The 24,544-nt window shown below is 38.2% G+C and overlaps 1 protein-coding gene across 10 annotated transcripts in view; it reads left to right on the top strand.

Moving 5' to 3' along the window:
* The window catches only part of NFIA (nuclear factor I A), a 576,975-nt gene that overhangs the window by 472,133 nt on the left and 80,298 nt on the right, over positions 1–24,544 (top strand). For all 10 annotated transcript variants that reach the window (XM_058717200.1, XM_058717202.1, XM_058717201.1 and 7 more), the window contains exon 7: positions 22,275–22,403. In XM_058717200.1, coding sequence (XP_058573183.1) covers positions 22,275–22,403 — 129 coding nt within the window. The remainder of the gene's footprint in view (positions 1–22,274; positions 22,404–24,544) is intronic.

Below are 24,544 nucleotides of genomic sequence, written 5' to 3'. Positions count from 1 at the left end.
TTTCAGAGTAATTCTATTCCTGTTTGCACCTTATGATTTAAATGATCATAAATTTTAACATCTGAATGCCTGTATCCTTCACAGTTATTAAATAATGGAAGTTTAATGGCCGGATTATTTGGGGGTAATGATACTATATATGTAGCATAATAGAGAAATCCCCCACAATTATACTATATTCTTGGATTGGTGCTCCATTCTCTATCCCTGTTTCATTACAGAAAAATGCAGTTTCATGGTATATGTGTTGGGAGTGGAGACGGGGGTGGGGGGTGGGGGGGTGGGGAGAGGACAGTGGATACGTTTATATGTGGCCATATTCAGCATAGAAAGTCATAATTGAAACAGGGCCTGAGGGGACATTAAAACTCAACCAAAGGATGTTGTACATGTTCGTGGTGACTTTGGTGTCATTAACTCACACCAGCCATTTTAAATGGATAATTTATGCTGCCAGATGGTCCTTTTTGGGGATTTTCCATCTAGCCCAATCCCCTTTTTGGCACAGAGAACACCCTTATGTTGTTCCCACACTGATCCGGGCCTGCATAGCTTTTCCCCAGGGGTACAGTTCATTGAGTAGGAGGCTTTTAGTGGTTCACTCATGTAAATTACCTTCAGAACATGTTGGGAGTTATGTATATCTGAATGCACCGGCAGAATCTTGGTTACCTACATTAGAGATAATTCTCTAAAACAAATACTAAAAGATACTTTCTTTTTGCCTCAGAGGTGACACAGGAAGCAAGGCCTGTCCTTACTCCTCACTCAGAGAGCTTTGCATCTGTTTACCTGCCCTCAAATGCTTTTTTAGAACTCCCGGCCAAAAGAGGGCCGAAGGTTGCCAGAGGAGACAAATTTCCTTGAGCAACAGGAAGGCTTTGGAAAGTAAAACAAACCAGACATGCAGTAAATTACATGGGCTCTTTCAAATGTCTTTTGTAGTATCCTGTTCCCCATTAGTTTATCTCAGCACTTTTAGCGCACAGCTCTTATTATCTGGGAAGAAGGGCATAGGAGATGAAAGATGATGTTAGTTTAAGAACAGCAGACAACCTCAAGCTGACTTTTGCTTCTCTTACAATGCTACATTTGTTCCCTCCACTTAGTTTCATTTCCCAGTTATCTCAAAACTGGGTTAGATTCGAAGCTTTGAAGCTAATCATGCACTGATGAAATGAGTCCTATGAAATTCTATCAAGCAAAAACTCACATACCATCAACTCTTGTTTATCTGTACAAATGAAAAATTGCAGAGAAACTGATAATGCACATAAATAGGAAGGAAACCAACAGGCAGGCGCCTACATTGAATCAGACACTGTGCACAGTGCTTTTGGATATATGGTAAAAATTATAGTTAGTGATTGTATGAGTACCTACTGTTTATCAAGTTTTTTATTTAATTACTCTAAATTATGCAAGATAGAATGATCTTGCCTCTGTATAGATGAAAACGGAATTATAAAAGGATAAGTGGGGCACCTGGGTGGCTCAGTCGGTTCAGCATCCGTCTCTGGATTTCGGCTCAGGTCATGCTCTCACGGTTCCTGAAATCGAGTCCCGCATTGAGCTCCTCACTGACAGCATAGAGCCTGCTTGGGATTCTCTCTCTTCTTCTCTTTTTGCCCCTCCCCAGCTCGTGCACATGCACTTGTACTCTCTCTCTCTCTGTCTCTAAATAAATAAATAATGAATGAATGAATGAATGAATGAATAAGTGACTTGCCTAGGGCCATACAGATAGCAAACCTGTGGATACAGGATCCAAATTTCAACCTAAATCTAAGTTCAGAGTTTAAGTTTTGTCTTCTATGCTCAGTAACCCCTTTTACCATAATGGTTATGCTTATAATTTAAGGTCTCATGTCCTAGGCTCGTACTGAAATTAAAACCATAATAATAAAAAACAAAAAACTCATCAGAAAGACCTAAAAAGTCCCCCACTTTCCTTACCCCAAACCCTTGTCATACAACTGAAACCAGAGAAGGAATGTGGGTTATGAAATACTCAAAGGACACAATATATGAGCAAATAGTATTAACTGTTAACAGAGGAAAATATCATTTTTTCCCATAAAATCCAATCATATTCAGCATCCTGATCTTTCTTCAAATAATATCTCACTGGAGGGGCCTCCAGTGATCTAAATAGTTGCTGTTTCTCTTCCATCATTTTATAATTTGTAACCCTACTTTTTTTCCCCTCCATACCACTGTCCATTGCTGCTGTGTTCTGTCTCTAGAATGTACAGTCCATGAGCGTGGGACTCAGTGAGTATTTCCCACTGCTATATTCCCAGCATCCGTATAGCATCTGACACATAATAGGTACTCAGTAAATATTGATTGATTGAATGAACGGAGCCTATAAAGCTCCATTGGGGTGTTGTCAATAAACCTGAAAACAGAATTGGCCACCAGTAATCCTCCTAGAATTGATATTTACTATATTCTCAATCTGTAGACCATTATTTAGTCACATCCAGATACTAACAAGTAAGCAGAACAGTCGCTGAGCCTCAAGCATGGGCCCCATGGACAGGTAATAGTGTACCAGACTTTATTACAGATACCCTTGCCTTCAAGGGTATTCCTTTAAGTGAATCAAACCTTTATTTTTTTAAGACAGTACTTTATTTTTTTTAAGATAATTCTTTTTAAGATAATTCAGTGTTACAAGCTTTATAACAAGAACCACAATAGTGACTTTTTATAGAATATTTTATGTAACCACCCTGATTTATGTCTGATATTTTTCAGATTTCCGTATCAAAGTTTCTCTTACACAAGTATGAGGAACACCCATATGAGACACTATATCGTATGAAGTATAACCTAGCTACTCAGAGTGTGGCCAGAGAACTGGCAACATGGCAACATCACCTGAGAACTTATTAAAAATAAAGAATTTTATGGGGCGCCTGGGTGGCTCAGTCGGTTGAGCGGCTGACTTCAGCTCAGGTCACGATCTCACAGCTCGTGAGTTCGAGCCCCGCGTCGGGCTCTGTGCTGACAGCTCAGAGCCTAGAGCCTGCTTCTGCTTCTGTGTCTCCCTCTCTCTCTGCCCCTAACCCACCTACATTCTGTCTCTATCTCTCTCAAAAATAAATAAACATTAAAAAAAATTAAATAAAGAATTTTAGGCCCTACCCAGAGCAACTGAATTTTAACAGCTGATGATGTTTATCTGGGTGATGTTTATAGGTGTTAGGGATTGAAAAACACTCACACAGACCCCTCCCTTGACTGTTCCCTGTGAACAGTGGTGACTATTTTCACCACTCAGTCTTTGTCTAGAGGCACCCTGAACTTTCCATGTTGTACTCCCCAACCTTCCTCCCTATTTTAAATAGGAATGCCTTTAACATTTTTCTAGATAGATAAAAATCTAACCTCTTTTAAAACATATCAGAGAAGGTAGTACACTCATGCAATGATTCATGCAGTGTTTAGATACCTCACTGCATGAAAGAACGTTCTCCATCTCTCTCATCTTCCTCCACTTTAAGTGCACGAAGAATGGCTGATTGGTATAATTCAAGTCAAACCAAGTCATTGAATACTAAGTGCCGACCGGGGGCAGTTATGGAGTACATACAAAGACAACTCCATCAAGTCCCTATTTTTATGGGCACATCAAATGTCCTCACTTGTCAGTCACTGTCTGTGAGATGAGAACTGTTGTTTCTGCCCCGTCTCTGTCACAGAGTTACCACGGTCAATGAGGTAATGAATTTGAACTTGAACATTCCAAGTGCCAAAGTCCTTTTTTAAAGTTAATGTTCTCTAATCATGCGAAGTATCATTGAGATTGTACTCAGCTGATGGTAGTTGAAAACAGGCAGGGTTAAATCCTGTAGAAGTAAAAGAAGGCTGTTGTTCAATCTGACTGGAGAATTAAGGACACTTTCCTCAAACGGCAGCCATGGAACAAGGTTTCACTTGGAACCCAGATGAGAAACATTCAGATACTTGAACGTGGGACTTGGTATTTCGCAGCCTTTCATCTATTAGTATATATAAACGTAAGTGCTCTTTCTACCTCTTTCTTCCTAAGTTGCAAGGCAGCTTTGTGGTTGTCCTATGAACCTTCTCAGGTTCTGTGTCACCCAAAGTGACTCATTGAAGGGTCCAGTGCACTTCACAGATTCCTGAGGGCCACCACTTACTGTGCTTAGGACCACACCTGCATCAAGCATATACATTTCAGTGTAGTTGCAGCAGAAGTTAAGATCAATTTCTGTTGCGAAAAAACATGAAATTATGGGACTTTTCAGTGAAATCTAGTACTGTGCCTGAAAACAGGAGTAAGAGGCTCCTTCAATTTTCTCCTGTAGAAAATGTTCAGAAATAGCATGGCCTTCAATTATATTGGGATTGCAAAACCTTGCTAACAGACACGATTGCATTAGCCACGTTGTTGGACGTTCTACACAGTTCAGTGAAACATTTGTAAGTCAAATTTGATAAGTAGTAAGTTTAATTGTAGTTATTTTCATAAAATCTTTCAGTGATAAACTTCTTTCAGAGATAAACTTCTTCCCAAAGACTAAGTAGTCTTCATTTTTGAAGGTCAAAATCAAGCACTGCAGTAATATGTGGTCTGTTCTTACCATAATTATTAAGTAAAGAAATACATTTTTTAAAGGCATTTGTAGAAGAATGGCTTCGTAAACATCTGGTCAACCCCTAGCCTGGGACCTTTAGAACCAGAGTTCAGTGTCACCGCTACTGCAAGCACAGTTGCATTTTTCAGACTTCTGTTCGTTCGATAACTTTAAATACCACACGTTAGGTTCACTTGGATTCCCAACTCTGCTGGTCCTAATTTGACTGCCAGCCATCATCCATCAATTGTAAGAGTGGGGGAAGTTTACCAACTTAAACTTGTAGCTGAGACACATAAGGAGGAGGCCTATTATCAGTGCCAATAAAAAGGCAGCAGGCTGGTAACAGTAGTACATTGATCACAGACACTCCGCTGCACTAGCATATATTAGGGACAGTGATTAAATCTCCCACAGTCTCCTGCCGTAATAAGAATAGTCACTGTTACAGAACACTGCCATAGGATCAATGTCTTGGCTTTTCTTCTGCATTTATGGAGCAGTGGGGAAGCATCATTCTGCAACAACATTCTCTTCCATTATCCCTTGAGTATTGGCACCTGCTCATTAGAGATGGGTACACCAGGGAACACTGGTAGAGTAGCAAGGGGGCTGTTCTTTAGTGACCGTCCTTTATCAGAGAAATTTCATCCAAACAAGGGGTTATGACAGGAAAGCTATATTACACAGTAGCACTCTAACCACCCTTCCAAAATGTCCTTACTTTTTTTTTTTTTTTATCAAGGCTGTTTTTATTTTTTAAGGCCAAATAAAGGGCCCAAAATAACTGTAATCGGGAGTCCAAAAGGTTACCTATAAAAAGAAAAGAAATACTCTTCCCACATATATATAAATGTATCATATACGAGGAAACACAGTAAAAAAAAAAATTACTGTTGTTTTCCTGAAGCCCAGTATAGCACGTGGCACAGGGTACCCATTCAATCAATATCCGTTGAATAAATAAACGATAAGATGGAGGCCACGCATGTCTGATCTTGCCCTTTGCGCAGGGTGAAGTGCTCTGGAGGCAGAGTGCCGCGTAGGTTTGTTGTACGAAGGAGTGAAGCTTCACTTGTATCCGAGAACCCAGATGCACAATTTTGTGAATACAGAGGCTCCCAGGAAAACAGATGCTGCATTTCAGCTGGGCTTGTCTGAGTAAATAAATTATCCAGATCTCCAAATTTTTAATTTCATGTTTGAAATTGAGGCTGTGTAAACATTCCAGAAAGAAGGAAGAAAGAGATGTAGCTTATACCTTGGGTGTGTGTGTGTGTGTGTGTGTGTGTGTGTGTGTGTGTGTGAAATCTTCTGCCCTGCCCTGTTCCTGTCTCCATCTTCAGCACAGCCCCAGTGGCCTCTGTTAGCAAAGTGCTGGCTCATCATGTGGCCTTATTTAGCATGTAGTAAGGAGGAACCGTAAAGCAAATTTTGTTCCAGCCACAACAATCTTCACAGGCTCGCTGAGGAGGGAGAAAATAAGAGTGAAATAGAATGCGTTGCAAAGAGGAAAGAGTACAAATTAAGAATCAAAACTCTACAATTCTTGTATTCTGCCATGAACCCAACCCTCCTGGGAATTTTAGCCGAGTACTTCTCTGAATTTTCATTTCCTCCTATGTAAACAACTGGGGGCAGGGGAACAGCTTAGCCTGCATGATTTGTAAGTTTGAAATGATCAGCTGAGATGATAATAGAAGTAGGGACTGCCATTTATGAAGCACCAGCTGTGTGCAAGGTTCTGTGCATGGCACCAGACGTATTTTTAACATATGTAAAGTAGACGTAATAAACCATAAAGCTTTATACAAATCCTACATATCTTTTTGTTCCGGTAAATACTTTGAAAACTCTGAAGTACTGGGGCGCCTGGGTGGCTCGGTTGGTTAAGCGTCCGACTTCGGCTTAGGTCATGATCTCACGGTCTGTGAGTTCGAGCCCCGTGTTGGGCTCTGTGCTGACAGCTCAGAGCCTGGAGCCTGTTTCAGATCCTGTGTCTCCCTCTCTCTCTGACCCTCCCCCGTTCATGCTCTGTCTCTCTCTGTCTCAAAAATAAATAAACATTAAAAAAAAAAAAAGAAAACTCTGAAGTGCTGTATGAGTTTAAGATACAAGCATTCCTCAGTTGTTTGTGCTCCCCTTTATTGTACTTCTCAGATATTGTGTTTTTAACAAATTGAAGGTTTGTTGCAATTCTGTGTCAAGCAAGTCTCTTGGCATCATTTTTCCAGTAGCATTTGCTCACTTCATGTCTCTGTGTCATATTTTGGTAATTCTTGCAACATTGCAAGCTTTTTCATCACTATTATATTTGATATGGTGATCTGTGATCAGTGGTTATGTTGTAGGAAGCTCCAATGATGGTTAGCATAGAAATAAGGTATTTTTGTTTTAAAGTTTATTACTTATTTTGAGAGAGGGAGAGCATGAACAGGGAACAGGCAGAGAGAGAGGGAGAGATGGAATCCCAAGCAGGCTCTGGGCTGTCAGCATGGAGCATGACACAGGACTGAAACCCACGAACCATGAGATCATGACCTGAGCCGTAACTGAGAGTCAATCGCTGACTTAGCCACTCCGGTGCCCCAGTAATAAAATATTTTTAAATTAAGTTATGTACATTGTTTTTTTAGACATGATGCCACTACCCACTTAGTAGACTATCGTATAGTGTAAATATAACTTTTGTATGCACTGGGAAACCAAAAAATTCATTTGATTTGCTTTATTGCAATCTTTGCTTTATTGTGGTAGTCTGGAACCGAACCTGCATTATCTCCAAGGTACGCCTGCAGTCACATGCTCTACCACTGAGCTGTACCCCCTCTCTGAGGCATGCCTGTACGTGAAATTAAGTTGAAAACATATTGCACATATCTGTGTCTTTTTTATGCAAAGCACTATGCAAGGTGATACAGGGAAAAATAAACAAACAACCCAAGATAGACCTTGCCCTCAAACTGCTTACAGCCAGTGAAGGAAGGAGGGGTAACTGCTTAAACAAGTATCCAGTGGCTACAATACAAGGCAAGAGTAGGCTGATTCATGCAGGGTAGGAGTTTATTCATTGGCTTGGGCCACAATCCTCCACCCTGTCAACCATTCCATTATTAAAGGAGCATCAGTAAATGCTAGTGCCTATTTATTTCCCTTCATAATACAAGTCTTATCTTTCTTTATCTCTAAAAAGCATGCAGAAAACCAGTGTGCTAGAAACCTCTCAGGAAGTACACAGATCTTTCTGCACCCATGGACTCAAATCTCCCCTTCCTGAAAAAAGAGTGTTCTGATTTATGGGTAATGAAATTGGGCAGAATCTAAGCAAATGTTTACTTAGAGGAAACACAATTATTCTGAATTGACATTCAATTCACCAAAGGGAAGAATAATCAGAAAGTATAGTTGGAAGAGAAGAAACAAAAGAGATAGGTATTTATAGGTAACTAGATAAATAACAGATCAGACTTGCCTAAGAGTTCACTGTGCTGGTTTTCCTGTATCTAATACATTTTATTTATCTAATAAACATTATTAGATATTTGTAGAACTCAAACAGAAGGTGGTTTTAACCTCTGATATAAAGAGAAAAAATTCTTTAGTGTTCTTACTTCGTCTGTTCTTTGAACATAATGTAGATATTTCATAGACTCAAATAGTACCACAATTTGATTAACAATGAAAGGTAAATTAACCTGTATTTTGTCATTGGAATGCTGCTGGAATTTTAAATATGTGTTTTATAAGTAATAGCCACTGTTTATTGAGTGCTTACTATGGGCCAGATATTGTTCTAAGACATATATATTTTTAATTTGTAAAACATGATACAGGTCAGTAATACGTCTGTTTTCAGACTTACTTCCATTTCTCATATGTTTTTTATACTTTTCCCACATACTGAGTATTCTATTTAAATGTTAAATAATCAAATACAACACCATCAGTCTATCTAGGAATAAAGTTATCTTTTTTTTTGGCATCAGTGTCTTTAATAAAGTAACTTTTTAATATTCCAGAATAGGGGCTTTATGTGGGGATTAGGGGAGAGAGGAAAGAAAGAAACCCTCCTGACCACACAGATCTCGAGTCCATAGCTTTTCTGCCTGTGCTACATGGCAGTTTCTGATGAGGTTGTCCACATCCCAATTGCTTTCCTACTCAGCAGAGGATTACAATAATGCCTATTTATCCAACTCGATCCAAACAAGGATTTCAAATACATCATAAACTCATCAATTAATCAAAGATATGGCACCCATTTCAAGATGAGAGATGATGGGTGAATTACATCCCACAAGATTACAAGAAATGCTCACATTGACATAGTAAATCAGGGGCTGTCCCCTGATGGATTCCTGAACAACACGACAAGTCCTAAAATGGAGAGGGTTCTCTCCAGCGCTGAATCACAAAGTGTGTCTCTCAAATAGGAGACTTCAGGAATCAAAAAGTCACTTTATTTCATAGCATCATTTAACCTTGATGAACAATTAAACTGCCATAGAAACACTGAATCTTTTGAAATACAGTTAATTGGCTTGTGTCTTCAGAGAAAAGTATTACTGACCTCCCTTTATTAACAATTGAAAGCCCCTCTGAAATTTCTGGATTTAAAGTACTGGGTTACTCTGGTTTTTGGTTCTCTGGTCTGTTTAGAGTGAGAACTCTGTGTTGTGATCCGGTTCCTTCAGCCCACTGTGGAGAGCGGGCTTTACAGACTGCTGTGAATGTGTGGTAGTCATTCAGATACTACTGCAGCTCTTCCGGGTTTTAATGTGGTGCGAACATCTCATTGCCCTTCATTTTGAAGAAACATTGCTGTCTTTAGCGATTGTATGTAATGAGATGTAGTTAAAATTTTCATTTGCGTCGCTGGAAATGCACTCAGACCATTAGGAAGTCAAGGAATGACAACCCAATATCCATTTCTAATCTGAAGTGTCCTCTGTAATACCAGATTACTCCGCCTTGTTTGGTATCCCAACCCAGAAATCACTTCACTGTGATCAGCTTCCAAGATTAATGAATTCTAGTATACCAAGATTACTTACGACTCAATGCCAGTCGGGATTTGCCATCTGCCTTTCAGCCATTTCATGAACCCAACTGAAGAGAGGGTTTATCAAAATGGCTGTGCAACATCTCCTGTGTTTTAACACTCTTTAGGGACTGATATACGCACCTCTTCGTGTTCTTATGTCAAAATACATATGTAAGGATTAAAAGTAGTATGGGTTGCATAAGAGTGCTTTTCAGGGCCAGTTATTCTTTGATATTTATCACTTCATAGTGGTGACACCTGCTTCTAATTTTAAGCGTTCTCTTTTTCAGTGGGTGATTTTTTTTTTTTCTTTTCAGAAAAGAAATCTTATCCTCAAAAGACTTAACTGGTAATTTTTCTCCTTTTGATGTGCTTGATATTTTTATGAGTTTGTCCATCAGCATTGAAGCCTTAACATGCCTTTAGGTAAAAAAAAAAAAAAAATCTTTATAATACATAATCATTATATTGGGTTACATAAATTTATGTCCTGGCCACACATTTGGAGACTTTTCCAGAGATATAGTTTATTTTAAATGTCATTATCTGCCACTTGGACTAGTTGACAGTTGTCTTAAATTGACAAAGCCGTAGAAATAAACTCTGCCTTGTGGGAGCAGTTCAGCAACTTACATTCAGTACACAAATTTGGTTGTTGTTTTTTACGTGCAGGGACACAGTTGCTGACAACTGTCATTTGAGATTGGAAAGTGGAAGGGAAAAAAAGAAAGGACCCTCATTTTGTCTCTTTAGACACATATGGAAATAGTCCTTTGGTTTGACGATAGCCAGCCCACTTGTAGAGCCCAACATGGTTTGCTTTTCAGTTTTTATCTTGTGTAAAGACCTTTTCCTAATAGATGCTGGGTAAAGTTAATTACACGAGTAGAAAAAGCTGCAAAAGATGGTATATTGCTAGAAGCCCTTTCTGATTGGCCTGTGGGGAGTTGTCTGTATAAAATTGGATCCTTGTGTTGGGATCCAAAAAAAAAAGAAAAAAAAAAAAGGCGTGAATATGAAGGAGAAGCGCTAAATCATGACTCCAGAGAGAATGTCGGCCACGAGCAGTTTTTAGTTTAAGTGAAAACCAAACTTTAGGATTTGGACAAATAAGACAAGGAGAAAAAAGCGTGAATCATTAACTTCCATATAAAAGCATGATGGTGATCACCAAACTTAAATAAGGTTCTCTACAAAGGCTGTGACTGAATGGAACGAACTCCTTGACTTAATTGATATGAAAAACTGTGCCAAGTATTTACTCTTAGTGTCAGCTAAGTAATTTTTAATAAAATATTTCCAAGATATGAAGACAGTTAAGAAAACAGCACGGTTTTTAATAATTGCACTCCTAAGTAAACGGATCTATCATTACGTTGTCACAAAAAATGACAGTGAGCAGAAACATCCTGCTAATCCCTCTCAGATAAGTATTCAGTGTAATTAGACAGACACTGTCTCTTGTGTTGAGTGTAGCATTAATCAGGAGAAGTGCAACTTTACACAGAAAAATTTTTTTTTCCTGAGATGTCATTGTTAAAAAAAAAAAGACTTTTGTCAGATATTTTGGAAAATGATTTATGTAGTTGTGTATAGTTATTTCCCTTTTTAATTTCAATTTTTTTGTTTTAATGGTGTTTAATCAGAGCGTGGTCCTTTTGCATCCACAAAGCTGCATTTGAGATTCGTGGTTCATTCTGTTTTGCATAATGAGCATAACTTGCAGTGTTTTTAAGCTTTGAAATGACCTTGTGGCTCATCTGTCTAAAATGAAGGCATAACTCTTGGAAAGAGAGGTTTTCCTTATAAAGAAAGGGCCAGGAGTTTTCTGCATTAAATAAGAGCTCAAAAGAGAATCTCTTTCTGTGAAAAATTCCATGTTAAAATGATGAAATGTGTTGCCCCCTTCCAGCATCCACAGGCATTGCCTTTAAAAAAAAGGAAAAAAAAGTTTCCTTTTGCTGTGTAGCGTCCTGCTTGAACTATGAACTACTGCATAGTTATAAAGTCCTATCAGTTCAGCTCCTTACACAGCTCTGTCTTCCCAGTTTCTCAACAACTTAAACGCCTTTGATGGCAAAGAATAGGGTTATTGAAGGATGGTGGGCAGATTTCACTAAGTAACAGGTGGAGGTCAAAGTAGTTTATTTGCGGGGATGAACACAGTACAGAGATGAAAAATCAAATGCTTTGCCATAATAAGGTTTAGCAGGAAAATGCTGACTACACTAAGCTTAGATTCTAGCTGACAGAACCTTTTCTAGTGTTCATTACTTGATTTCACACTTCAAGCAATTTGAAGAGGCCTAAAATTATATTTCTTTTTTCCTCTATGAAATGTTCCAGTCAGTTTCAAATTTTACCTTAAGTAAAGTGATGGGTGTTCTGCTCGCATCCAAGGAACGCAGGGATGAATAGATCCCCGGTGCAGCCTTATCCCAAACATGGAACATCACAGACGACATCTCTAAAATTAAATTTTACCAGTACGACCCTTAAACTCCAAGCTTTTGATCATGTTCTGACTGACAAAATCAGTGAGCATATTTTAATAAACACTTAACTTCACATCACCGAAACTGGTATTCTAGATAGAGAAAACTACCTATAAAGATGTTCACCAAGCTTGAGCACTGGTTTATCCCCAGCCTGTTGGCAATGGGGAGGAGAGGGCTACTGATCCTTCGTCCCCGCCCCCCCCCCACCACAATATATAATTCTGTATTTGTATAGTACCTATGTTTTACTTTTGTAACTTACAAAAGGGCTAAACATGCTGAAAAAATATAAAAGTAAGATTTACCTGTTATACAACAATAGGACCAAAAAAGTGAAAAATTATTTGGTGGCATGTAAACCAGGGCTGTCTAATAGAACTTTCTGCAGTGATGCAAATGTTCTACATCTGCACTGTCCAGTACTGTAACAGCTAGTCAAATATGGCTTTTGAGCACTTGAAATGTGGCTGTGCTGAGCAACTGAATTTTTAAATTCATTTCACTTTAATTAATTTAAATTTAAGTAGCCACATGTGGCTAGTAGCTACCATATTGGATAGGGCAGATATGAACCAAACATATGTATGATTGAGTTTTTTACTTTTCAGCTGGGTATCTAGGCAGGATGAATAAAACATTATGCTATGCTATACTATATTTATTTTTCATGCAAAGGAAATTACTTGGTTTTCTCAGTAATTTCTTGTTTATTCTCAGTCCTCTGTGAATATGTGTGATTGCTGTGTTGAGCCAGAATCAATCCTTCCCTAAACACATGGAGGATGGGATAGAGGCAAGAGAGAATGGATAGGGAATCTCCAACTTGTAAATATTAGGAGCATGAAGTACAATTTTTTAAACTTCAGTCCTGACACTGGGGTGTCTGTACTTATCCTGAAAGGAGAGGAAATCCCCTAAAAAATCAGGGAACTTTATTGCTGGCCCAGGAACCAGATCTTTACATGACATTTTCCTTGTGTCTATTCTTTACTCTCTTGGGTTGTAAATTTTCACTCACAAATGAACATTTGGAATACATTAGAGAACTCATCATTTCTTTTCTCCTGAATAATCCATATAATTTTTACTCCATTCTCCCATTTTAAAAAATTGAAAAAATCACTTGTATGCAAGCCTTTTAAATTACCTGAACTTCTTTATGATGTGGTAATTCTTTGGGGGGTCCTTTCTGCTCATCTGAAATGGTTGCATATAGAGTAAGAAGGATGAACCTCAGAAGCTGTATTAACTCCCATTTTATTCTCCCCATCATAAAAATGATTTTAAAACGTTTCTATTCACTGAAAAAGGGTAAAAGTCAAAATAGTCCTGAATGTTTTACCTTTTTTATTGTTGAGTGTGTTAATCATAATAAATTACATCGGAATGAACCATAATGGATTTTATCATTAAGACACAAATCTAAGACGAGTGCAGGATCTTGAACTACTCCCCGTAGCACACAGCATGTGTTTCTACCCAGAGGAACAGAATGGCCCTTTAACTGTGGGATTAATCTGTGCAATTACAGCCTTTATTTAGCATCACGGTTGACGATCATCTCATCACAAGGTACAGATGAGATGGTCCTAGAAAGGTCCTGTTCTTGCCTGTGCAGCAGCTGCTTACGGAGTGCTGTGCTCTCTCCAGCTGGAAGAGGTGAAGCCAAGCATAAATTTGCTGGTGGTAGATGACTTGTAAAATATGGTACGGGTACTATTCAACTTTCATCCTGAGCCTGAGGAATGACACTGATGCCTTCAGTCCGACAGATGTGACTGGGGTACCCGTTGCCCACATTTCCACCAGGAGGTGCAGGGGAATCTGAATGGCCGGCGGTGAAGAAAACAGCCACAGTAGCAGTTAGCCTGCCATTTAGGCTGTAGAACAATATATAAGTATCCTTAATGAGCTCTGTTTTAAACGAGCTCGTGATTAGTCTGAATTAGGAAGATAGATAAATGATCAGAACTTATTTCAGGAGGAGGTGCCTTGGTGGAGCAGGGCACCGGAAGCGGAAAGAGCTCTCTCCTGCTGGGTTCAAATCCCAGCTTGGAGTAGTGACTGTGGCTTCTCGCCTTCTTCGGGACTTCCTTCCCTCAGCTGTCCTCTTTCTGAGTCTTTGCTTTCTGTCCGTCTCCTGGACTGTTCCTACTGGTAGGCAAGCGTGCTTCACTGCCTCCCATCTTCAAGAAGCTCTGCCTTGCTTCCCTGCATCTCCTTAGAGCTAATACTCTAGTTTCTGCTTCCCTCCAAAGACTGATTTCACAAAGAGTTGACTATGCCTATTTGCCCTGCTTCATCATTCCTGATTTTGTAAACCATTCTAACCTGTGTTCCGTGGGCCTTACTCCCCTGGAGCTCATTTATTCTCATTACACGTGATCTCTCAATAGCATTTGATTGACTCCATCGTAACCTTCTCCTTGAAATGGTTTCTATAAAACTTTGCTTTCCTAGGAGTTAAATGACTCTGCTAAGTTGCCTATTTTGATCCTGACTTTAGTAGTTTAGGGGCCTCCCTTGTTGTCAAGACTTACTGAATTCTAGACAATTGTGTGTGTTAGACTCTACCTCTGGTTTAGGTAGTATTTACTGCATTATAACATAGAGAAGGTTTGGAAGGTATCAGTCTCAAAAAAAAGAATTTTGGTCTTTCTTATGTTTCTAGGAGGCTTTATAAAGGAAGCAACTTGTTGAATAGGCAAGAGACCTATTGTAAATATTAAATGTATGTATTTACTCTTTTACAATTTAACATCTTTGGATCATTATGTTCTTCTAAGACTGTGATATTTATTTCTTGGAGATTCTGTTTTAGAATTACTGATAATAAGGGCATGTGTGTGGCTCATTCGGTTAAGCTTCTGACTTTGGCTCAGGTCATGATCTCCCAGTTCATGAGTTTGAGCCCTGGGTCGGGCTCTGTGCTGATAGCTCAGAGCCTAGAGCATGTTTCGGATTCTGTGCTTCCCTCTCTCTCTCTGTCCCTCCCTACTCACACTCTGTCTCTCTCTTTCAAAAATATATAAACATTAAAATTTTTTTAATTAAAAAAAATTTTTAAAGAATTACTGGTAATAAATGCAGTATGTTTAATAAAATCCTAACTAATCCCTACTAATGCCAAGAAAACCTTTGGTATAGAAGATACAATGATTCTTAGTATATTTCAGATTCTTTTTTATTTCTTGCATGTTCTTTTGCAGCTGATACAAACTTCCTTTGAGTTTTTTCTTTGCATAACCAAATTAGAAACTTCAACTATAAATATACTTTATTGACTTAAATAGGACACTGTTTTTATAATATACAAGGGAAACTATATGAGGGTAGTGTGATGTATTACAAAACATACAAGTTTCAGAACAAGAGAGACCTGACTCTGAAATACCACTTAATAGCTGTATGATCTTGAACAAGTTGCTTGACATCTCTTGGTATCTAGTTTCTGCATTATTAAGTTATAAGTAGGCAGTGTATTAATACCTAAAAGGGAAGCATGAAATACATGATTACATGATACATTAATACATGAAAATACAAGCATTTGAGATGTTTTTAAATACATGGTACATAGTAGGTACTCCATAATTTGTAGATTTTACTATTTATCTGTTTTTGGGAAATGATAAATATAAGAGGTTTGATGACCGTCTCCTTAGCTGCCTCCCACCCCTCTTGAGGCCACTAGATGGAAGAGGCTTCCAGTAGTCTTTAGGTCTGGTATAGTAATTGCTCTGCTAAAGCAGTAGTAAAGATAGGTCATTGGGAATTAGATGAAGGCAATGATCTGGAGAATATAGAAAGTCAAACGTGAACAGCCAAACTTGCAACATTTTGTAGTCCTCTCTAACCTGCTTAAATATTGGATTTTAAAACAAAAGTGCAGAGTCTACTTGTTTCCAGCATTCTTCCCAAACAGATTGTGACTATAAATGAACATTACTGGGGCGCCTGGGTGGCGCAGTCGGTTAAGCGTCCGACTTCAGCCAGGTCACGATCTCGCAGTCCGTGAGTTCGAGCCCCGCGTCAGGCTCTGGGCTGATGGCTCGGAGCCTGGAGCCTGTTTCCGATTCTGTGTCTCCCTCTCTCTCTGCCCCTCCCCCGTTCATGCTCTGTCTCTCTCTGTCCCAAAAATAAATTAAAAAAAAAAAAAGTTGAAAAAAAAAAAAAATGAACATTACTGAAAATTTTCTGTTCTTGACCTTGATAGTTTGAAGAAAGAAATACATGCCAGTTAAATCTTCTCTGACAACTTGAATTACAGCACCCCCAACTCCTACAACAGATGAGATAAGGTCCTGCTGTCCTGAGCAGCATTACCAGGGATAATTTTCACAGGACAATGAATTTTTGATAAGTCCTCCAACAAATCCAGAATGTTGTTCCATTGTTTCTGGAATAGTTCTAGTCTATTGTGTGATCTCTCCCTTCTCCCCCTGCTTCCCATTAGTATTGTACCTACATTGATGACTAAAAATCCCCTTTAAGAAGCTTCCTTAAGCAAAGAACAGCATTATGCTTCCTTCTCATTCCTGTAGGACTTGCTTCATAATTTTCCCTATAAAGTTCTTGGTCAAAGTGTTTAGTAAATCTCATAATTTGGGAGAGAGAGGGAGTTGAAATTAATTATGTGTTTTTTTCCCTGTGTCTTATTTTTACTTTTTGTAACATCAAGTTATAGAAAAACTTACAAAAAAAAAAAAAAACCTTGATTTTTTATAAGAGACCCCAAGAATTATTTTTGAGTTGATTTTCATGTCATTTGATCTGATTTTGTTATTAGTATGTTTTTTTAAGAATCAGAGGGAAATAGAAATTTTCCAAAGTGTTTATGCCTTTGGAAATAACCACGTATTTGTCTCTTTGCTACATGCAGAGATATCTTAACTGTTTTCTCTGGGTGAGTGTAGACTAGTGGAAAACCACACTACCTAGGATGTATTTGCTAAAAATCATGGAAGCTTCTGGAATTCTAGAGAGTAATTAGTGCGTAGTCAGCATCTTTAGTGCACACATTTCTAGCATGGACTGTAGTCTCATATTTGAATATCATCTTAGTTTGCTATTGCTGTATAACAAATTACCACAAATACAGTTTAAAAAAAAAAAAACACATTTATTACCTGACAGCTTCCATGGGTCAAGAGTCTGGACACAGCTTAGGTTGTCCCTCATCTCAGGGTCTCACATGGCTGCAATCAACATTTCATCCAGACTACATTCCTTTCTGGAGCTCTGAGTTCTCTTGCAAACTCTCGTGATTATTGGGAGAATTTAGTTCCTTATAGCTTTACGACTAAGGTTCCACCTTTCTTAGAGCTGGCTGTCAGCCAGGGGCCTTGCTTAGCATCTAGAGGTCCGTGCAGTTCCTTGCCATGTGGCCCCCTCACAGGCTCTTTCCCCTGGTGGCAGCTTACTTCTTCAAAGCCAGCAGGAGAACCTCTCTGACCTCTATTCTAGTCCCTCTGTTACAGGGTTTACCTGATTAGGTCAGGCCCACCCAGAATAATAATCCTTTACTTAATTCAAAGTCACCTGATTAGGGACCGTAATTACATCTGCAAAAGTCCCTTCACCTTTGCAATACAACAACCTGATCACAAGAATAGCACCCATCATATTCACAGGTACTGCCCACATTCAACTGGAGATTACATTAGTATGTACCCCAGGGGCCAAGAGCCATGGGGCCATCTTAGAATTCTGACCACCACAAATATTAATGATGACTGTAACGGAATCTTTGCAGGTACTGTTTTTGGCCTGTACTTTCAAAGTTTTCCTGTTGGGCTTCTCACTGCCTTCAAGGATCAGAGTCACTGAATGACTAGAATTTCATGTTTGCCTGTGTCCTCTGGACACTGAAATGACTCAGGTAGCTTAGGAAAATGGCAAAGTGAGAGAAATCTGGAAAGTCTGATGAATAGTGAACCAATGACAAGCCAAAATGCTTCTTGAAATCCATCTTCTATTTTCTTTACCACCATTGGGGTTTTTATGGCAATCGATAGGAGAAAATGTTCCATTTAAACACACCATTCTGCTCAATTTCTGCTTCTTGTTCTATAAACTTCTTTATTTTACATATTGAAAAGAACTTTGAAATAATATTTTGTTTGTTCCAGGAAAAGGGCAGTATTATTTTATAATCCTTTTTAAAAAATCTGAGAGTGAGGGAGGCAAACCATAAGAGACTCTTAAATACTGAGGACAAACTGAGGGTTGATGGGGGGTGAGGGAGAGGGGAAAGTGAATGATGGACATTGAGGAGGGCACTTGTTGGGATGAGCACTGGGTGTTATATGGAAACCAATTTGACAATAAATTATATTTAATATGAAACAAAAAAATCTGATACTTCTTTTTTTTAGATTTTTTTAATTATTTTTTAAAATTTTATTATTTTTTTTAAATTTGCATCCAAATTAGTTAGCATATAGTGCAACAATGATTTCAGGATTAGATTCCTTAGTGCCCCTTACCCATTTAGCCCATCCCCCCTCCAGTAACCCTCAGTTTGTTCTCCATATTTATGAGTCTCTTCTGTTTTATCCCCCTCCCTGTTTTTGTATTATGTTTGTTTCCCTTCCCTTATGTTCATCTGTTTTGTCTTTTCTTAAAGTCCTCATATGAGTAAAGTTATACGATATCTGTCTTTCTCTAATTTCACTTAGCATCATACCCTCCAGTTCCATCCATGTAGTTGCAAATGGCAAGATTTCATTCTTTTTGATTGCTGTGTAATACTCCATTATATATATTATATATATATATATATAAATAATATATAATATTATATATATATATTACTCCATTATATATATATATGTGTATATATATATATATATATATATATGTGGGGTGTATATATATGTGTGTATATATACACACATATATATACACCCCACATCTTCTTTATCCATTCATCCATCGATGGACATTTGGGCTCTTTCCATACGTTGGCTATTGTTGATAGTGCTGCTATAAAAATGGGGGTGCATGTGTCCCTTCAAAACAGCACACCTGTATCCCTTGGATAAATGCCTAGTAGTGCAATTGCTAAGTCATAGGGTAGTTCTAATTTTAGTTTTTTGAGGAACCTCCATACTTTTTTCCAGAGTGGCTGCACCAGCTTGCATTCTGAAAAAAATCTGATACTTCTAAAACATACATTGAAATTATAGTTTTGATTTATTAAGAAAAAGCCAGTCAGTCATTAATCCTTACAGTAATTGCATAACAATTGTGCATAGCTAATTGGTAAAAGAAATTCTAACAAGAAGCTTATTTTTAATCTATGGGGCAGAAACTAAACTTGATTTTGAAAATATAAGTCAGGATTAATGTTCTCTCACTTTTAACATAAAGTAGTTTACTACCATTTTGAAATTTTATCCTGCCAATTAAGTATACGAAGCAAATTAACCAAAACATACATTATGCATATGGAGAAAATATTAAAGTATATAATAAGGAAATGTGCTCGATACAAGTCTTTAAAAATTGAAAACACAAAGTAATTTTGAGATTCATGACAGCCTTAGGGATCATATTACTTGACTGCGATAAATTTAGAAGATTATACATAGTTTGGCTTCTTCTTGCGTGCAGACAGTATTTCTTTTCTCTTTAACTCTTTCAAAAAAGATTCCAATTTTGCTGTTTTTGAGTCCATTTACCAACTTAGTCATTCTTTATGTTTGTTATTCTCTAAATTTTACCTATATTCATTCCCCTTTTTAAAAGACTAAATGCACATGGTGGATTTAAGTCAATATTTCTACAGTATTTAGAATGGCATGGGATGGGACACGTGAACTTTTCAAAGAAATGATAACTTTTCCTTGAGTCCAACCATTTGCTTTCTTATGTAAGGTTAGTTCAGATACTGCATTTCATCAGTGATTCCATTGTCTGGAAAAAATCCTGCCGTCTTAAAAATTTTGACATTTTCATTTTCTGTTCTCTTTCTGTTTCGTGGCACATAATTCAGGCATTTGACTGATTTTGAATCAGTGGACTGGTTGACAGCCTAAAAATGTGTTTTGCACAGGAGAGGCTTAAATGAGTTGAGAAGTTTGTTGACATTTGGGTAACTTTGTATTTCTTCCCTTTAATTTTTTAATTTGAAATCTCCTTTCTAATGTAATTATGTGATTATACCTTAGGCTAGGTTACTTGGCATGAATGTTGATCCAAAACCTCAACCCATCATAATGATGTTAAGATATTGGCGTGGTGTGATTTTGGTTACTGATTCAAAGAGCAAAGAAACATAGCTAAAGTTGCTTCGTGACTCACTTTTTCATTCAAATCACATAGATACTGATCTGGAATGGATGGGATCTAGATGGGTGGTGTGAAGTTCTAGTTTGGTGAACTTGTTGCACACACAAGTTGGTGTGAAATCACACACCACTTCATATTGTCTTTACATTGCACCACACAAATATGCTCACCAACTTGCAATTTCTTTCTTTCTTGGGGTCACACTCCCTAGTTTTACTAGGCCCCCACACATCAATGAGTAAAGCCACAGATAAAGCTGCAACCGTTACAAGTAGTGTAAATGTCTTTTCAGGCCACTTGCTGTGTCCTAGACCCTCTGTTGAATATCCTGAAAATGGAAGGGGCAAAACAGACATGGTCTCTATCCTTATAGAATCTGTAGTCACACTCGGAGCTTGTGTGGTAGAACCTTATTAAGGAAATCTGTGATCGGAAATAACAAGGACACATTTATATACAGGCCGAACTAAGTTTTGGAACAGATCTATACCTACAAAGTGCTTGGCACAGTGCATTGTAGTCAGTAACTACTCAATAACAGGTACATGCTAATATCATTATTACTTTTATATCCTATTTTTCTAGCTCACCCAGTAATTCTCTGGTCATAGAATACAACACATATAGACATACGTAAGTAAAGGAGATCTGATTCTTTTGACACGAGTACAGACCAGTTTTGAGCTGCAAATTTAAGAGAGCCCAAATTTGTCCTGTGATGTGGAGACGAGAAGTCATTTCCTTTATTTTTATATCCAAGTTTTCATTGTTTTAATTGGCACCCTACCAAACTGATAGATGCCTCCAGTTGTGTATATCAGCATGGTTGCCGGGAACATTACAAACTCAGTAATTACAAGAGACTATTTTCCCATTATTTTCTTCCCGAAGCATTTTCTATGCTGGAAATGTTATGAAAACCTCAGAAACTATAGTAAAACTACTATTTTTAAAAACAAGTTTTTATTGTATTTTCTTAACATAAAAGTGTAATATACGTTCATCATAGAAAAAACAAGTAAGCAAAAAGAGGCAATGAAAATCACCCAGATACAACACACAGAGAGAACTACTGTTAGAGTTTATGTGTATTTCCTTCCAGCTCTTTCTCTGTACGTAGAAATATATTTTTAAATGGCATCATAGCACAACATCCTATTTTATTATTGCTTTCCATGTCTTTATTCCATGTCATTAATTATCTTTCCATGTCATTCTTTTACAGTATTATTTCCTTGGGTTCTATCATATTTATTTAACCAGTTTCAATTGTTAGGAGGCATTTAAGGAGTTTTTACTTATATCTTTTCTTTCTTTTTTCTACTATAAATGATTCATCAGATGAACAACTAACTGAGTTGCCATTGTTGAGGTTTTTTTTTTTTTTTTTAATGTTAAAATAGCTGAATTATTTAAAATGTGGAGAAAGGGCCTTGGTGCTTAAGGAAGGTACCTGGCAAGATGAAGCGACTGCAGATGAGGTCTTCATGTGCCTTCGAGAGCCTTCTTCCTCAAGGGTCCCAGGAGCCACAGGCATATAAAAACTCTTAAGCAACACTGGAAAGTGGCCCTCTGTAATTAGAAAGATCAATAATGCCAAAATGGACTGTGATTTAGTAAAATAAATTGAAATCAGTTATAGTCGGATTTATCAGGGAACCATTTTGTCACCTGTTTTGTTCCCATGACAAATTCAAAGCAATTCAGAACAAATTTTGCGCTCACAGGTGGATTTCTTTTTTTAATTCTTTCAGTTTTATCTTTTAGGTTGTACAAGCTGTCGTGCCATGAATTAAAGTGTGCTTATCACTCCATCCTTCTTGCCAGGAATGCCATCTCCAACCACACTGAAGAAGTCGGAGAAGTCTGGTTTCAGCAGCCCCTCCCCTTCACAGACCTCCTCCCTGGGAACGGCATTCACACAGCATCACCGACCTGTCATTACAGGACCCAGAGGTGAGCTGCTCCACGGGCTCCCTTGGTCGCGCTTAGATCATGGCCTTGAGAGCAAGGGTAGCAAAGTGAGAGACAAGGAGGCCTCTCCCAGAATGCTCCTAAGGGCAGTGAGTGTTCCAATTTCTCATCCTTGGGAACAGCTTTGGCACCAAAGCCTTGATCCCTACCTAAGGCCAAAAAGGGACCAAAACCTCTCATTACCGAAGGGATATTGCAGAGAGGTGGGAGGTAATTGGAACCGAACCAAAATCAAATCTGTCCTACAGGTTGTACAAAAGAAGTGTGTGTGTGGGTGTGTGTGTGTGTGGGTGTGTGGGGGGTGTGTGTGGGGGGGGTGGTGGGTTAGGTGAGTGTATGTTCCTGTAGTTAGTTACCTGTTTGCATGTAATAAGCTGTTTTTCATTCTCTCATCCCTGCTGATTCCCTTTCCTTGAAACCTGATTTCAATATGTGGCATTTTGCATTGAGATTGTTTGCATCACGGTGTTGACGAGCAGTCTTCACTCACTCCTTTTGAAGTGGTAGATAGTTTGTCTGGTTTTCATTGCAATGTTTTCATTATTTGTGTCCCGTGTGCTTTTAAGTTTATTATTAAAATGTGTCCACAAGAAATATGATTTGTATTTCGCATTAAAGACAAGTTTTAAACCTCAAGAGAATGTCAGCAAATCACTTAACTCGATCTTATTGCAAGATGAAAATATTTATTAGTTTGTTTATGAAACTCCCCACAGTAGGAGTATGAATAACTGTAACCACGTTTACTTTCTTCCATCAGATCATCATTTAGGTAGGTCTGTGATCTACCAGCTGGTGTTACAAAACAGCCTAGAAAGTTACGGTCTCTTGTCTACCTTAACATAGACCTGGGGAAACTGATATTTCTGCATTAATCTCAAAGTGAGACCCACAAATCTGAATCCCTTTATGAATACTCTGGGTGCATCTCAGGGAAGTATGGAAGTTGAGAGGGCCGGCCAGCGCACACGTGCAGAAATCACATTGAAGAAAACAAGTATTTGGACTATTTCGTGAAGCAATTACTATATTTACAATTATGAAAACATACATGCTCCATCTTTAAACATGTGATCTTGATAGAATTTTCTCAAGATTTCTTATTATTTTCAATTGTGTGGTGTGCATGCATGTCTGTGTGTGTGTGTGTGTGTGTGTGTGTGTGTGTTATAATTAGGCAACATACGTATTTTTTTCTGACTTGAAAACCTTGCATCTGAGTTGGATTATACAGTCCCAAAATGAGTCTGTTTAAATGGGGGTAGTATTATGATATTATCCTCATAGTCATTAAGCATCTCAACTGTGGTGGAAAATAAAAGATATGAAGTCCTTTTAGTCAGAAGATTTTTGGTCTCATGGAGATAAGGCATGTGATGTTTCTTATCTTTTTTATGGTCATTCTAAATGCTAAATGAATGTTAAAAGTAGAAATTTCTGCAGGAACTCAGAGGAGAGGACTATGGAGTTTCATTCATTCATTCAACAACAGTTCCCTGAGTGCCTGTCATGGGAGTTCAGTGGTTCCTGTCCTCATAAAGCATACAGTCTAGGGCAGAGAGAGATACAAGGAAATAAGCATTCAGAAGATAATGTGGAACGTGCTATTACCGCTTTTTACCTAATAAAGAGATTTCAAAATATAGATAGCATTGAAGACAAATCTTAAAAAGTTGCTTATGTGAATGGAAGGCATTCCAAGCAGAGGAAAGATTCATGGTGTAGCAAAGTAATAAGGATCGGGAAGAATAATATGGCAGCAATCAGGATAGCTGGGTAAGGTGCCTCTTTGCCTTTCCACTTATCTTGTGGATTTTTTAATGTCCTCACCAGTAAAATGGGCCAGTACTATTGTTGAAAGAACTTCTCCTCCCAGCCGCCTATGCTTATGTAGAAACACGATAAGACAGCATTTGTAGAGACTCTTTGAGGGCATAAAGCGATGTGCATATAGTATCATTTATTCAGTAAATATTGAGTGCCTTCTATGTGTCTTGCCTTAAAGCTGTAGTTCTACAATTATTAAAACAATTCTACTGTTTACCTGTGAGTGCCAAGATTGGCAGCTTCTTCATGCTACATACTTAAACATATTTGCTGAAACAGCCCATGCTGGGTTGAAC

This window comes from Neofelis nebulosa, chromosome 2, assembly GCF_028018385.1.
Source record: "Neofelis nebulosa isolate mNeoNeb1 chromosome 2, mNeoNeb1.pri, whole genome shotgun sequence".
Taxonomy (NCBI): domain Eukaryota; kingdom Metazoa; phylum Chordata; class Mammalia; order Carnivora; family Felidae; genus Neofelis; species Neofelis nebulosa.
The sequence above is the reverse complement of the archived record's forward strand: the minus strand, read 5'-3'. Positions and strand labels throughout refer to the sequence as shown.